General features: G+C 45.0%; 1 protein-coding gene across 2 annotated transcripts in view; it reads right to left on the minus strand.

Annotated features, from left to right (window-relative positions):
- Window positions 1–17,023, minus strand: part of ATAD1 (ATPase family AAA domain containing 1) — a gene marked incomplete at its 5' end in the record, with an annotated part of 404,664 nt that overhangs the window by 77,954 nt on the left and 309,687 nt on the right. The window contains 1 exon segment of one of the 2 annotated variants that reach the window (XM_044056306.1): window positions 9,864–10,107. Coding sequence (XP_043912241.1) covers window positions 9,991–10,107 — 117 coding nt within the window. 2 annotated transcript variants of the gene reach the window in all.

The raw sequence follows: 17,023 nt of genomic DNA on the forward strand, positions 1-17,023 counted from the left end.
TATGATTGCTGCTGCCATGAGGCCCAAGGTCTTTAGTACAACTCTGGCCTGAAACCTGTTGCACTGTAGTAAGACTTGCACATGTCGGCGGATTTCTGAAACTCTGTCGAGAGGAAGCCTTGCAGACAGATCTTTTGAATTTAAGATTGCGCCTATAAAGATAATAGACTGAGAAGGCGACAATGCAGACTTTTCAAAATTTATTGATATACCTAGCTCGGAGCAAGTTTGGATGGTATAATCCCTGGCTCGCAGTAGCTGATGCCTGGTGAGAGCAGTGAGGAGCCAGTCGTCGAGATATGGAAACACCTGGAATCCTCGCCGTCTCAGGTGAGCCGTAAACACTGCCATGCATTTGGTGAACACCCTGGGGGCTGTAGTGAGACCAAAGGGCAGGGCCCTGAATTGGTAGTGACTGGCTCCCAGCCGGAAGCGGAGAAACCTTCTGGAGTGCCTGTTCATTTTGATATGGTAGTACGCATCCTGAAGCTCTATGGAGCATATCCAATTGTCCTGACCCAAAAAGGGTAGAATGGACTGGAGCGTGACCATCCGGAACTTTGTTCTTTGAACAGACTTGTTTAGCCTGCTGAGATCCAAAATGGGTCTCCAGTCCCCTGTCTTTTTTGGCACCAAAACGAACTTGGAGTAGATTCCGGATCCTTGCTGGTCTGCTGGGACTGGCTGGATGGCCCGTTTGTCTAGCAGTTGCGAAATTTCTAGCACTGCCTGTTCCCTTAGACCGGGTGGAACATCTGGAAGGGACTTGGTTGTTTGTACCGGGGTGTGGACAAAGGGAATCTTGTAACCCTCGGATATGATAGACCATACCCATTTGTCTTGTGTGAGGAGTTGCCAGGCTTCTGGGTACAGTGATGATCTTCCCCCAACTGCCTCCAAAGGCGGACAGTCGGGCAGCCCCTCAGGGGTGCTGAAAGGGTTGGTCAGAGAACGATTCTCTGCTACCCTGATTCTGCGGGCCCCCTCTGCCCCTCGGGCGGTGTCTATTATTGTTCCCTCCCCTGCCCCTGGAGGGAAGCTCACCACGTGTGTCAGGCACGACTCCCTGGGGTTTCGAAAACCACATATTTCCACTCTTCTGACTCTTGGGGTATGGTCTAGAAGGAGTGGAAAAACGGACTCCCACAGCAGAGAGAGTCTTGCCTTTCTGCTCACACCTGGTAAGGGTATCTTTCACCTGTGGTCCAAACAGAGCTGAACCATCAAAGGAGGTATTGGTAAAGGATGCCTTAAAGGGGTCAGCAAAGTTGCATAACCGCATCCAGGCATGTCTTCTCAAAGCCACGCCTGTACCTGCAGCCCTACTCGCCCCATCGGCTGCATAAGAAATGAGCCGCATGGAGGAGTTGACGATAGAATTAAGGGTCGCCAGCTGGTAGTTAATCTTATCATGAGCCCCCACTGGTGATGGATCCTGAAGGGTATCAAGATCCCTCTGGAGACGGGTGAAATGGCACAGATAATTCAGCGACCGCATAGAGAAGGTCGCTGAGGAAAACACCCGCTTCCCGTACTTGTTCATTGTCCTAGATTCTTTATTAGGTGGATGGACAGGCACCGAAGGGTCAGCCAACTCCTTCTTTGTGGCTGCTGCAACCACCATGGCATCAACAGGGACACCCTTTGTCAAAAATTGCTTGTTGGGTGGGGCTGTAATAAATAATAAATTTAGTGGGCCTACGGGGAGTTGGTTCCACTGTGTCCGGGGCTGACCACGCCTTTCGAGCCACCACTTCCATTAGCGGGTAGAAAGGTGGAGACACCCAGGAGGTGGAAGAGCGAGAACCAAACGTGTCCAGGTAGACCGACTCATCCTCCAAAGGGTTAAGGGCAGTCCAGTTCCCCCACTGCTTAAGGATTTCTAGGATGTCTTAAAAGAAGACATCCTCAGAGGGGGATCTTGGGGACCCTTCCGAATCCTCCAAGTCGGTATCAGACGTGACTGACTCGGGGGAGTCGACATGTTTCCTCTTACATTTTCTCTTCCATGGGGGCTCCTCCGAAGGATCGGGGGACGCCTCAGAAGAGGAAGATATGCCCAATGGGGCGACCTGGAGCGTTTGCTCTCCATGCTTGGGGTCAGGAGGGTGGAAACAGACCAATGCAGACACCACGGGGGGAGGAGCCGAAGGGGCTGATCGAGGGGCCGACTCAGCAGTCAGCACACTCCTCATGACCTCGAAGGCGCCCCTGTCAGGCAGAACAAAAGGTCCCCACTCCGAGGAGACGAGAACCCCTGTCGGCACCGAGAGGGACGGCTCTGAGGCCAATGTCGGGGCCGAGCTCACTGGCGCCGATGCTCCGAGAGGGAGAACGGGGTCGGGACAAAAGTCCGATGCCACTCGCCCCCTCGGAGCAGACGAGGAAGTCTCGGCGCCCAGATCCCTCCAAGGACGGAACCAAGGAAGAGATCGGAGCCAAAAGGTGTGATATCGGTTCTGACATTACCAAGATTCGAGCCCCAACCAGCTCCGGCTCCGAACACAAGGAGGGAGTCAGAGGAGGAACTGCTGTAGACACCAGGACAGCCACAGTCTGTTGAGATGGGCTGGTTAACATTTTGGCCAGGGCCTGCGACTTAAGGAGTCTGCTGACCACCCTCTCTAGGTCATGATCAGATAGCCTGGAAGACCAAGATGAGTGGGACCTATGGCTTTTCTCAGATTGGAGTAATGGTGACCTCGGAGCCGAGCGAACCGATTCTAGGGAAGGGGACCTAGAATGTTTTCGGCTTGAAGACGGTTCCGACAGTAAAGTCGGAGCAGACTGAGGTCTAGAGGTGTCAGCTCCAGCCGGAACCAACGAGGAGGCAGGTGCTCCACCAGGCGACGGCTCCGAACTGGCAGCCGACGGCTTGGCGGGCTTAGAGGATTTACCCGACGAAGGCTTGGTCGGGGATCCTTCTGGCTTAAGTAAGCCTCTCAGGATGAGCTTGTTCCTATGCTCCTGCAGGACTCTCTGGCTGAAGGCATGACAGACCGAGCGGGAGTCCTGCAGGTGTAGGGGGCCCAAGCAATAAACGCAAGAAGTGTGACCGTCTGTCAGAGACATCTTCTGACAGCATGAGTCACACTTCTTAAAACCTGAAACTTTGGTATCCTTAGACATGATGGATACCAAAGAAAAAAGTCACTAGTGCTTAAACACACAGAACAACACACAGAACAACACACAGAACAACACACACTAGTTAAGCTAACAATATTAAACAACTACACCGTTAATTATATATAAATATATATACAAACTACCAGTCTACAAACTGTAATAAAGTAAAAGAGCTAACACTTCCCTAGTAACACAAGGAAAGAGAGGGGAGATTAGCCACAGAGAAAAAAAAAGGGAGGGGGGGTGGAGGGAAGTAAAACGAGTTTCTAAGGGGGAATATAGGGAGTAAGCAAAGAGTTAACTAACCGGACGACCTGGAGCCAAGTAAATCGCAACCTCGTAGCTGAAGCGGCAAACGAGATCTGGGGATCTAACGCCTAGCATTGTGGCATATAGGGAGGGCCTCGAGCCAGTAAATAGCTCTCGAGCTTTAGTAGATTGCCGAGTCGGAAGCCGAGGATCGGCTCCGAACCCATCCAGCAAGAATGAAGGCGCGATAGACAACTTAACATTGAAGGGTTCCACAGCCAATAGTGCCTGTAACTCAGATATTCTTCTAGCTGAGGTTACGGCTAAAAGCAAGGCTGTTTTTCAAGAAAGGAATTTTAACTCTGCTGAAGGTGCAGGTTCAAAAGGGGGAAGTGTGAGCTTTTCCAGTACAAAGTTAAGGTCCCAGGCAGGGGTGGGTGCTCTCCTAGGGGGCCTTAAGTTGTTAGCCTCTCTCAAGAAATGTTTGATGAGAGGGTGAGAATAGAGGTAGCTCAGTATTACAATGAGGTGAGATGGCAGAGGCATGAATCGTAATGGAGGAGAAGGATAGGCATCTGTGGAGTAGCTCTGCTAGGTAATCAAGGATTTGAGGTAAGGAGGGCACAGCTGTGTCTTTTCCTTGAGACTAATTCCAAGAACAATATCTTTTCCACTTTTCAGCATAGGATTTCCTAGTACTAGGCCTTCTGGCCTCAAGAATGATGTCCAGCACCTATTTGCTGATGGTTACTGGTGGAGTACTCAGGGGATAAGACAGGCTGCAAGGTTTAGGGTTTGCAGCTGTGGATGCAAAATCTGTCCCTCCTGCTGAGACAGCAGGGAAGGTGTCTGATGAAGGTGCCAGGGTGGCACTGTTGTCAGACTGCGTAAGAGTGGGTACCAGTGCAGGCATGGCCAGTCTGGGGCAATAAGAATTGCCTTTGGGCTGTCCTGTCTGATCTTGAGTAGTACCTTTGAGAGGAGGGGCAGAGGGGGAAGTCATAAATTGAGAGGTTTTCCCATTTGAAGGATAAGGCATCCACCTTCCAGGCCCTGCTGTGAGTGTTTCTGTTGCAACATTTCCAATTTCCACTCGTGTGGCTCCAGGAGATTTCTACTTAAGTCGTCTGCCAATGAATTCTGTTTGCCTGGCAGGAATTGAGCTTGAAGATGCACTTGGTTGCTCAAGGCTGTGTTCCACAGGGCCATGTCTAACCTGCAGAGTGGGTAAGAATGGGTTCCCCCCTGCTTGTTTATGTACCACATAACTGTGGTGCTGTCGGTTTTTATCAGCAGCTGTCCTGGATGGATTAGGCATTTGATGGCTGCCAGAGCATACTGTACAGCTAACATCTCTTTTTGATTGATGTGCAGGAGAATTTGTCCTGGGGCTCCATTTGCCCTGAATGCATTTGCCTGCCATGTGAGCCCCCCCATGCATAGTCTGATGCATCTGTAGTCAGGATTTGGGCGGCGAGGGGTTGAGTGAAAGGCAGTCCCTTGTTGTGGTTGCATGCTTCTGCCCACCAAAGGAACTCTGTCCTTAGACAAGGTATGATAGGAATGACTGTTTCTAGGTCCTGAGAATGTTGGCACCAAAAGACTTTTTAAATACCACTGAAGCTTCCTCATATGCAGTCTTGCATATGGAATTAGAAGAATGCATGACGCCATGAACCATAGGGCTTGCAATATTTTCCTTGCAGATAGCTGGGTTTTGGTGGCCATTTGTTTGAAGAGGTTGTTCAAATAGTCCTGTTTTTCTGGAGTGAGAAATGCAATCTGGGAAATTGTGTTCCAGCTTGCTCCCAGGAATACAATTTTTTGACTGGGCACCAGCTGTGATTTCTTTTCGTTGATGGTGTACCCCAATGAAGATAGGAGTCTTTTTACAAATGCCACGTACTGAAGTAGCAATTCCTGACTGTCCGCCTGAATCAGGCAGTCTTCCAAGTATGGGAAAATTTGGATATTTCTCTGCCTGCAGTATGCAATGGCTGGAGCCAGGCACTTGGTGAATACTCTGGGCGCAGTAGATAAGCCAAACCAAGTGCAGAGAACTGATAGTGCATAGAGCCTGCTCTGAAGTGTAGATATTTCCTGCAAGATTCCCTTATGGGGATGTGCAGATAAACTTCTTTTAAGTCTAGGGAGACTAACCAGGCATCCTAGGCTAGCCTAGGGATAAGCTGTTGCAGGGTAAGCATTTTGAATTTTGGGACCACCAGAAAAGTGTTAAGAATTGATAGATCCAGGACTGGGCGCCAAGAGCCCTCTTTTCTGGGCACCAGGAACAGTCTAGAGCAGAAAACCTGTTTCCTTTGGAACAGGTTGAATGACCCTGATACTGAGCAGAGAAAGTACCTGTTTTTGAGCCTTTGCCCACTGGTTTGGAGGAAGGTCTGGAAACCCGCTTGGGGTTGGCAGGTAATGAAAGTAGAATCTGTCCCCCTGGGATACACTGTTTAGAACCCATCAGTCCTGAGTAATGGACATCCAGTTTTTGGCATGAAGGGCAAGTTTTCCTCCTAGGGGCGCAAGTAGTTGGGCAGGGCTGGGAAGGATAATTGAAAAGTCATTGTGAACTTTTTCCACTGTAGTCTTGATGGACTGGTTCCCCTGGGTTTGGGCTGAGAAGGCATGGAAGGGGCTGGAAAGGACCAGTTTTTAGAAGGCCAATGCCTACTGAATCTAGGTGGCTGCACTTGTAAGTATTCTTTAAAAGTTTGCATAGATTTAGCTTTTTCTTTCATCTTTTTAAGAACCTCTTCTGCTTTGGTGCCAAACAACTGGTCCTGATTTAAAGGAGCATCTAGTAATTTTGATTTGACATGGTCTGGCAAGGTTTGTTCCTTCAGCCAAGCATGCCTTCTCAGTACAGACCCAATGACTGCATCAATGCAAGATACTTCTAGGGCATCAAAGCCACACTGCAAAGTATGCTTACTAACTTGGTTTGCAGAATGCATTAACTCTTGTAAATCTTTATTTTCTGCACAATCTGGAGATAACACCATTTTTTGTTTAATTTGTTCCATAATATGTTACTGGTACTTCAACATGTGAAACTGGCAATTCAATGCCCTGATGGCAAGAGTTGCAGAGGTATATACCTTCTTACCTCATCTGTCTAAAGCTCTGGAATCCCTGTCTGAAGGAGTAGGTTTTTTGGGTGTAGTAGCCTTATCCTTTTAGGTCCCTGGGAAATGGTCTCTGGATCCACAGTAGGATTCTTAAAGAAATATTTGTGAGAATCAGGTACTCTGTAGTACCAGTCAGGTTTTCTAGGGGCCGGTGATAAACTGTCTGGAGTAAGACTGGATTCCATGAAGACATCATCGGCAATATCCAGGACAGGGGGGAAAACTAGAGGCCTGTGCTGAGGCAACTATAAATATTCTCTGAGTCTCTTTTTGGACTGAGGATAGCCTTGGCATTCCCAGCAGAAATGCTCTCTTAAAATATGCAAGGTTTCACCACAAGAAAAATCCACTGGAGGGGAGGCAGAGGGCATAGATTTCTCTGCATCTGAATCCTCAAAGGTTGATAAGGGTATGTCCTGTTAATCAGAAGGGTCAGAGTCATCGGACTCCTGGTCTGTAGAATCAGAAAGAAACTCAATTCTTTGTCTCTTAGCAGGGGAAAGCTGGCTTCCCCTAATTAGGGTGATAAGGTCTTCAGCCATTCCAAGTACTTGTTTTTGTGGCATGGGGGCTTGAGCATGCGCTTTGGTTGTCTGTTTTCTAGGCGTAGTGTGTACCCTAGGCCTGAAAATCTCTGTAGTTTTAGCTAAAAACAAAGTTGTTTGGTTTAATGTGAACATTGGTAGGTCGGAATACACCCTCAGAAGCCGGTGCCTGCACAGCGGCTCTGGACCCATCCAAGGTAGAGACATTCGCAGGTTCCATAGTCAAAGAAGCATCTCGCGGCATAACGGACTCCGAATGGATCTCAGCAGAGGCCTGCGAATCTGTAGAAGCGGGCATCAGGGGCTGCAAACATGCCTCAGAGTACTGGCGGACTGGCGACTAGCTTAATGGAAGCATCACTCGTTATCTTTATGCTTTTTTGGAAGATCGGTAGTTGGATGGCTTATCGAAGCCATTTTGGAATACGAAGAATGAGAGCAAAAGAATTTAGCAACAAAAATAGCCAGACGATGAATGGTTCCGCCGTTAAACAAGGCACAAAACCGACAGCGAGGGACGTCGTGGTCTGGGCCTAAACAGGCAAAACAGTAAGAATGAAAATCTCTGTGAGGTATTTGCTTACCACAGGCAAGACAATTGTTAACTTTTTCTGACATCGGTTAGAGCAAGAAAAAAGAATCTCCAACAGGGTACTTAGCTTTAGAAGACTTCAGGCTTGAAACTGGAAAAATGACAATTTCAGGTAGCGGCCGACCGGCACTTGCGAACTGCTTCTGCTTCAGGCTCCTTCTAGGCAAGAAAGACTGAAGTAATGGCATTGGCTGCCTGTTTTATACACCTGATGACCCGACGTCATGGAAGAAGCGACAGCATCCGACTTAGAAATCTCAAGACACTGGTATTCAGACCGACTGAGGGCTACTTGCAGGCAGATAACCCAAGTGTGATAACTGCAACAGTGAAACATGAAGAACATTGTACATCTGTTTCCCCAAAGCTGTCAAGTGTTCTACTACTTGTCACTGGGAATGGGGTTTCATGGATAGAGTAGAGACTGCTCCCTTGCTGGAATCCAGGAACACCACAACTGGATCAGCAACCAGATTTTTATGCAGCAACTTGCGGTAACCCTGAACCTTGTAGAAGTGCTCAGGTTTCCTATTATTAAGGGGAGAGAGTTTGCCTCAATAGATGCATTTGTAAATACTGAGGGAGGGGGCACAGGCACTGCCCAAGCTAGGCTAAGGCAAGCCAGCAGGCACTGGTTTGGCCTTTGGGGTATTGTGCCTCATGCGTTCAGGTTACAGCCACCTTGGAAGTTTTGGATTGCAAGCAGTGAACCAACACCTCAATCTAGTCTCTGTAAACTTCCTTGTGTACAAAAATCCTGTGACGCCTGCCTTTTTTTTTTTTTGCAATGTGAATTTGGGTCTACAAAACCAAATGGTCTTCAGTCTCAGGAAGTACAGCAGCAGCATTAGCCTGGAAGGACATACAAGGTGTCAATGGTACAGAAGCCTGCATAGTGGGCATACGATAAGCATTTGCTGATACAGACTTCAACAGCAGAAGCTGTGAAAATTTCTCTCTGCTTCCAGAGAGACCAGAGTTGTCCAATGGGATGTCCTTGGCTTCCCACCACTTCCCCCCATGGCTGTTACTGGAGGGTTTTTTTTTTGGTAGAGGTTTCCTGGAGACATTGGCTAAAGCCATGCCAGCAAAAAAACTAGCACACATCCCTTTTTTTGGCTGCAAACTCATGTTGAGACTGACACCTTCTTTGGGCTGTACTCAGTGTGAAGCAGACACAATGTAGACCAGATTATTGCACCTCTAGCGCATTTCCATGAGAAAGTAGTATTAAGTATTTTTTAATGTTTATTGATTAATTGGTTTAGGCTGCTTGTTTAATTGTTAGATGTATTAGGGTATATAAACTGTGTAAGTTATGTGATGTTTTATACTCCTTGAAGGCGGTTGCTGAAGCACTAGAGGTGCAATAAACAGGCGTTTTAAGTGGATTCTTCGTCTGTGGTCTTCAGTTTATCTTTTCTTTTTGGTTCGTACAGTGTAGACCAGAGTCCACATTGTGCTCTTGGCCATGACAAAATAGGCACACTGTGGTCTTCTTTGTGCAGAAATGGCTTCCTGGACATAAAACATTACTAAAATTGTCGAAAACTTCTGAATCAAAACTACTGTCAGAAGCAGACTCTAGCAATAACATAATAAACATCTCCTATGGTGTACTTGTTTGGCTTGACTCCTGGAAGCAGAATGACTGATAGCTCTGCAGGATATGGCTATGCAAACTGCACAGCAAGATAAATTTGAAGATGGGTGTCAACACACCACCTATACAACTGATGTCCTAATGTGAGGGCTTCAGCTGAAGTCATGGGACAAGAAGCAGCTCTAGAAGTCAGGCAAGCCAGTAAGGTTATATACACACAGGAATACCTTCTGATCTTTAATACAGTTAGGTAGTATGGAAATGGAAACATTACACAGCTGTATGATTATAAAGTGAAATGCCAAAAAGATCCCCAGAAATATCTGCAACATTTGCAGTCAGCTATGTCAATACACTGGGTTGGAACACCTGTTAATTGACAAAATATTTTTTTTTTTTGTTAAACTGCAGAATTTAGCCCCTGGCCAACCAGAAGTGAAGGGTGCTGTGGCAGTCTACCCATGTTCCAATAGTTGTTTACTACTCTAAAAAGAAATGCAGCAACTCAATTTCAGTTTATCATGCTTTTTTATACAGTATCAACAGCAGAAAAACTATGAATTCTCAACAGTCCCAAATGAGGTACAGTGTAATTTTAGGCCTGCCAAATGATTCACTGTTCAGCCCTGAGAAAAAAAATAAAAACAACTCTCTGTAATTATGTCATTAATACCTTTTGACAATGAAACCTTAGACAAAGCAATCACCTCAATTTCTAAAATCTTATACTCAATGTATTGGTCCAGTAAAAAATGTATACTGTGACCAATGGCAATTAAAATGAACTGCAACATTTGCAACCAACTGTAAATTCTTCCTTATTTGTGTAATGGAGCACCAACCATCCTGTTGCCAGAAAAACAGAGATAAAAACACAATAAATACATATACTAATATACAGAACAGCAATTATAGTCTTCAATGTCATTATTATTATTACAAGTCATGTAAAACATGCACGTAGTACATACATGGTATTCATTTTACATTAAATAGCAACTAACTTATTTTTTTCAGTGGAAATATAGTTACTAACAGAATATAGTGCATAATTTTAAATCCACTGAAGGAAGAAAATGTTGACTAAAGAAACTTTGAAACTAAGAGGCTTGTTTCATTACCTAAGGCATTAAATTAAGGCATTACATGCTGTTGCTACTAATATCCTGATTATATACAAACTACTACTTGCTGTAGCATAGGCAAGCTGCCTATGACATTTGCATACATTGCATGTAAAGAAAATGCAGTTTTACAAAGTAAATTTTAAACAATTTATATACCTTTTCCAGGACAAAGAAATCCCTACATACAGCTACTGCAAATAACTGTTTTAATAAGAAAATGCCAAGTAAAACAGAAGGGAAGTTTATCTAAATAGATAGAGAAAAATGAGCCTTTCATACACTGAATAAATGAATATTCTCATACACTGAATAAATATTACTTCAAAATTAATTTTCTTACATGAAAGTAAGCAAGTGACCTGTGAGGTCTGCATAAAGTGTTCTGCTCATATTCCTATTATACTTCTGTAGGTAACGTAGAAGTGTAGCATTATTATAATGAATTAAAAATACTCTAAGAAATTTGCAATATCTTACAGGGCATGACAATTCAGGTATGGAGTGTCTATTTTAGGGGAAACTGTGTTACAGAAGGATAATATCTATTACAGAAACTACAAAGCTCTGAATGATTAGGAAAAAAGAAGTTATGTACTCACCATAACATTCCATCTGAGTAGTTGCACTTCATTTGTCTTTAACCTGTGGGAAAACGGATCCGTATCGTATCCAAGCCGGCAAACATTACTCGCATCAGCTCCGAGCTCCAGACTCCTCGCCTTACCCATAATACACCTCCACTGCCTTCCATCCCCAGATCGAGTTTGCTGAACTTATACTGAGAACCCGACCTGGTAATATACTTGTGACCTATACTGCAGCCCGTAGGCTGATCAGGCGCCAAGGTCCTGGGAAGGAGGGAAGGACAGTTGAAGACAAATGAAGTACAACTGCTCAAATGGAACATTATGGTGAGTACATAACTTCTTTATCTAAAGTGGTTTACTTCATTTGGTCTTCAACCTGTGGAACATAGTCACCAGCTACTAAAACTCCTGGGAGTCCATCATGGAAGGATATTCCAGAGCACCGCGGAACCAAAGGATGCTCTCCTTCTGGAAATTAAATCCAATTTGTAATGAGAAATAAATGTATGAGATGAGGACCAAGTAGCTGCAGAGCAAATGTCATCCAAAGACACTCTAGACCAGAAAGCCGCGGGTGTAGCCATGGACCTAGTGGAATGAGCTTTTACCTGACCTGGAGGAGACATGCCTCTGTCCTTACAGACCTGCAGGATTCATGAAGAAATCCATCTAGCTATAGTGACCTTGGAGATAGGTTCCCCAAAAGGGTTTATACAAGGAAAAAAGAAGTTATGTACTCACCATAATGTTCCATGTTTGTAGTCCATCTCGCCCTTCATTCTTACATATGGGTTCAGAGCCGATCCTCAGCTCCGACTCGGCCTATTACAAAGCTCAAAGTTTCTTAGTTAGCTCATGGCTAGGTAGGTATCCCATAGTGCAGTAGTACAATCCCCAGATCTTATTTGCTGCTAAACTACAGAAAGATAGAAATAAAGTTATCCAGAAAGAACAACAATAATGAAAGGTCTCCACCCTACCAAGGTAACACTATCCTGTCTCCAGATCCTTCCAGGATGGGGGTAGGTTCATAATAATGAAGGGCGAGATGGACTACAATCATGGAATGTTATGGTGAGTACATAACTTCTTTATGTTCTGTACTCCTATCTCGCCTTCATTCTTACATATGGGACAACATCCCTAGCACCTTATTCTTGGGTGGATCATGGGAAAATACTCCTGAGTATCGTGGAACCAAAGGACACTCTGCCCCTTGAGTCAGGTCCAATTTGTAATGAGTAATAAAGTTATGAGGAGTAGCCCAAGTTGCTGCTGCACAGATACCGTCAATTGGAACTCTGGCTTGGAAGGCAGCAGATGTAGACTGGGATCATGTAGAATGAGCCTTAATCTTGAACGGTACAGTTTTTCCATTGGAAGAGTAAATGAAGGAAATACAGCTCAAAATCCAATTTGATAGGGTCACTTTAGAGACTGGCAGACCTATTCTAAATTCAGAAAAGGAAATTAACAATTGGTCTGACTTTCTGACTTCCTTAGTCCTGTGAAGGTAGAACCGTAACTACCTGTGAACATCCAGTTGATGAAATTTGTACTCTGCAGTGTTAGAATGATTAGGGAAAAACACAGGTAATTCTATGGCTTGGTTCAAATTAGTGTGAGAGCAAACTTTAGGGATTAAGGAAGGATTTGTACGAAGGGAAACTATGTTTTAGTGGAAAATCAAATAAGGAGGCTTAATAGACAGTGACTGTAACTCTGATAGTCGTCTAGCTGATGTGATGGCTACTAGAAACAAGGTCTTCCAAGAGAGAAACTTCAATAGGCACGAATGTGCAGATCCAAAGGGCGGTGAAGTTAGTTTAGACAGAACAAAGTTCAAATCCCAGGGAGATGCCGGTTCCTGAAAGGGAGGTCTCAGCAAAGTAGCACCTTTAAGGAAGGTTTTACACAATCTGTGGGACATCAGGTTAGATTCATGTTGTCCCAAATGAAAATTAGATATCGCTGCCAATTGGACCCTAATTGTGGCAGCGGCAGATCCCTGATGGAAAAGTTCTCACAAAAATTCTAAAACCATAGATGCAGTGTAAGGATCTACGGTTCTTTCTTTAGCCCAGATAGAAAACCTTCTCCATTTGCTAGTGTATAACTTCCTAGTGGAAGGTTTATGCGAAGACGTAAGGATGTGGGTCACAGCAGGTGAAAAATCATGAAGCCTGACTAGGGATGGAATTGGAGCAGCCACACTGTAAAATTGAGGGTGTAGAGGCAGGGGTGAAGGGAGCCTGACATTTTTTATTTTTATTTATTTTATTTTATTTTACATTTGTTGACCGGGCTAGTCTAGCTGGATACATGTCCATTTTCAGTAGAGGCCCGGGGAGAAAAGCTCCAAAGAACAGAGGTAGATTAACAAAAACATCAGAAGATCAAGTAGTTAATATCACATTCATAGTCAAATAAAACAAGTAAAAGGGTTATACAAATTATTTAAAGAGGTAAACAGACTTAGGTAGATGGACTAACAAGGCTGCATTGAGGACCCTTACGGGTTTGGATTGGGTAGAGGCTAGGTAGGCCTGGGATGTTTGCTATTAGTCTGGATTAGAGCAAGGGCATAGCCATTGGGACTTTAGGAGATATTTGAGGTGTTTTTTGAATTGGTGGAGAGAGGTCATGTGTCTTAGGTTGTTTGGGAGGGCATTCCAGGATTTGCCAATAGAATTGGCATAGAGTGCTTCACCTCCCGAGTTGTTAGATGTAATAGTCTGTATTTGTAAGCTTTTGGATGACCTAAGGGATGTAAGGTTAGAGTAGGGGGTAAGTATTTTGGTCAGTGAGGGGGTTTTGTCTGGATAGTTGATTGTTTTAAATGCCTCAGTGAGTTGATTGAGTTTGAGAATGTTGGGTAGTTCTAACCATTCTAGTGTCCTTAGATTGTGGCAATGATGTGTGCGATAGGGCATTCCTGTTATAAATCTGGCTATGTGGTTACAGGTTGTAGATAGTTTGTTGAGCTCTCTTTTGTTAAGGAAGGAGAATATCGGGGAGGCATACAGGAGTGTGGAGAGGAGGTGGGTCCGGGCAATGGTTAGTTTAGTGTGTGGGGTTAGGAAGTTCTTAATTCTATACATGGACCCGAGTTTCTTGTTTACCGACTTAATGGTCAGGCTGACATGCGTATCAAATTTAAGCTTGTGGTCTATGGTCACGCCTAGTAGTTTGGTGTGGGAGACAGGGTCGATTATGGTCCCATTATTGGAGGTCACATGGAAGGTGGGGCGGTTGGTGCTAGGAGATTCATTTCCTTGGGGGGTAAGAGGAGTGGGGAAAAACAGAAGTAATTTGGTTTTGGACGGGTTAAGTAAAAGTTTTAGTTCCAAGAACCATTTTTCAACTAAGGAAAAGCAGTTTTGGGTTGCGACTTGGAGTTTGGCGAGAGAAATGTCAGAGCAGATCAGGGTGGAGTCGTCTGCATATTGAATACAGGTGGCTTTGGGAATGATAGAGTGTAGACCATTTATAAATATGGAGAAAAGAAGAGGACTAAGAATAGATCCTTGGGGAACACCGATATTTGTGGGGAGTAGGTCGGATAGACTATTTTCCCACTGAACCGCCTGTTTTCTACAAGAAAGGTAGTCATTAAACCAGTTTATGGTTGTTTTGCTAAGATAAAAGGTTTCCAGTGTGTGGATCAACTGTTGGTGATTGACCATGTCGAAGGCTTTGGATAGGTCAAGGAAGAGCGCAGAGGATATTAATTTATTATTGCGATTGTGGTTAACTGAGTCAACAAAGGAGAGGAGAGCAGTAGTTGTGCTATGATGGGGGCGAAAGCCATGCTGGGTGTGAGACAGGAGGTTGTTTCGAGTAAGATGGGTAATGAGTTGCTTGTGAAATGCAGCGTTCCATGATTTTGGCTAGAGGAGATAATATAGCTATGGGTCTGTAGTTTGATGTGTCAGTGGAGGACCCACCTTTATGTAGAGGGATGATGTGGGAGATTTTCCAGATTGAGGGAATAGAAGCTTCAGAAATGGACCGGTTGATCAAGATAGAAACAGGGTAGGCTATGACATCAGATGCTATTTGTAGGTAATTGGCTGGAAGTAAGTCAGCCGCTAAGGTGGTTGGTTTGAGTTTTTTCAAGAGGGTTCGAATATAGGAGGTAGGTGTGGGTTGTAGGTTAAAGGAGGGTTGAGTTGGGTCTTTGGTTGAGAGTATAACCGAGGGAGAAGTAGTAAGTTGGCTGGCGAGGGACTGGATGGTCTCTGAAAAATGAGTTAAAGGTGTTGGCTATTTCTCTAGAATCTTTACCAATGAGTTTTTCAGGGGTAGGGGTGGTGGATTTACCTGGATGAAGGAGGTGATTGAAACCAGCCCAGAATTTTTTAGGATTATGCTGGTGTTTATCTTGGAGGTGACTGTAATATTGTTTTTTGTCAGACAAAACGGCTGCTTTAGTTGAGTTTCTAAGCTGAAGAAACTTGATGCGATCTAGGGGGGTTTTAGAAGTTCTCCATTTGTGCCAGGCCTTGTCTCGAAGTTTAATTTTGGTTTTAGTATCCTTTGTTAGCCAGGGTGCGATGCGTACCTTAGTTCTAGTAAGACGCTTAGGAGCATGAGAGTCAAGTATCTTGAGGAAGGTGTCATTAAAGTATAACACACTCTCATGTGTGTAAAGAGGTCTGACACTGGGTTCAGAGTCCATGGATTGTCGAGTAGATGAGGCCCGAGAAAGGGGAACCAAATCTGACGAGGCCAGTAAGGAGTGATAAGAATCATTTTGCTTCCAAATAACTTTGCTTTCGGAATCACTTTGGATATGAAAGGAAAAGGAGGGAAAGAATAAAGGAGTCCCAGGGGCCAATCGTGAATATGTGTGCCTTTCAGTGACTCCCCTGGATGGGGGAATAAGGGAGAAGTAGCTGCTGCATTTGGAGTTGATCGGACTGGCGAAGAGATCGCAGCAAGGCTGTCCCCATTTGTGGAAGATCTGTTCCGCTATTTCCTGATTCAGAGACCACTCATGAGGCATCAAGATTGCCCTGCTGAGCTTGTCGGCTATCACATTGGTTGTCCCCAGGATATGCATTGCCATTAGAAAGCATTGGGAAGAAATTGCCCACTTCCATACACAAAGGGCCTCTCGACAAAGGGGGTAAGATCTGGTTCCTCCTTCCTTGTTGAGATACCATACCACTGACATGTCATCTGATTGGATTGCTATCGTCCCTAGAGGAAGAAAATCATGAAGTGTTTGCAACGCTAGAAGCACTGCTCTCATCTCTAGGACACTGATATGCAGGTGAGCCTCGTGATCTTGCCATATGCCTTGGACAGTCATGCTTAGATAATGCCCCCCCCCCCTCCCTGTGAGGCATCTGTGGTCACAGTAGCAACAGGTTGGCGAGGAAGGAATGGAGTGCCTGTTGTCAACTGGTTGGGTTGAGTCTACCAATGAAGGTCCTTTCTGCAAGACTCTGTTATGATGATATGGTAAGACGGGAGGCAGTTGTTGAAAAGATCACTGGGAAGATAGAAGCCATTGGAGAAATTGCATATGTAACCTGGCTAGAGGGACTAATGTTATGGTGGAGGCCATAGTCCCCAAGAGTTGCAGCACTGTCTTTCCTTGACTTTCGGTAGAGGAAGTAAACTGTGAATTTGTTGTCTGAGGTTTGGAATTCTTTCTGCAGGTAAGTGAGCTAACATGGCGACTGTGTCTATTTCTGCGCCTATAAAAATCACAAATTGAGAGGGTGATAAGGCAGACTTTTCCCAATTTATTGTAATCCCCAGCTGGGAACAAAGCTGGATGGTAGAATCTCTGGTTTGTAGGAGTAGATGCCTGGTGGTGTTAGTCAGGAGCCAGTCGTCCAGGTACAGAAAACTTGGAATCCTGGACGTCTTAGGTGAGCTGTCACTACTGCCATGCATTTGGTGAACACCCTGGGGGTTGTGGTGAGACCAAAGGGCAGAGCACGAAATTGGTAGTGACCGACTCCCAGCCAGAAGCATAAGTGACTCCCTGATGCTCTGTCCATTTTTATATGGTAGTACATATCTTGGAGGTCT

Source organism: Protopterus annectens, chromosome 14.part0 (assembly GCF_019279795.1).
Source record: "Protopterus annectens isolate FY-2018-M chromosome 14.part0, PAN1.0, whole genome shotgun sequence".
NCBI lineage: Eukaryota > Metazoa > Chordata > Ceratodontiformes > Protopteridae > Protopterus > Protopterus annectens.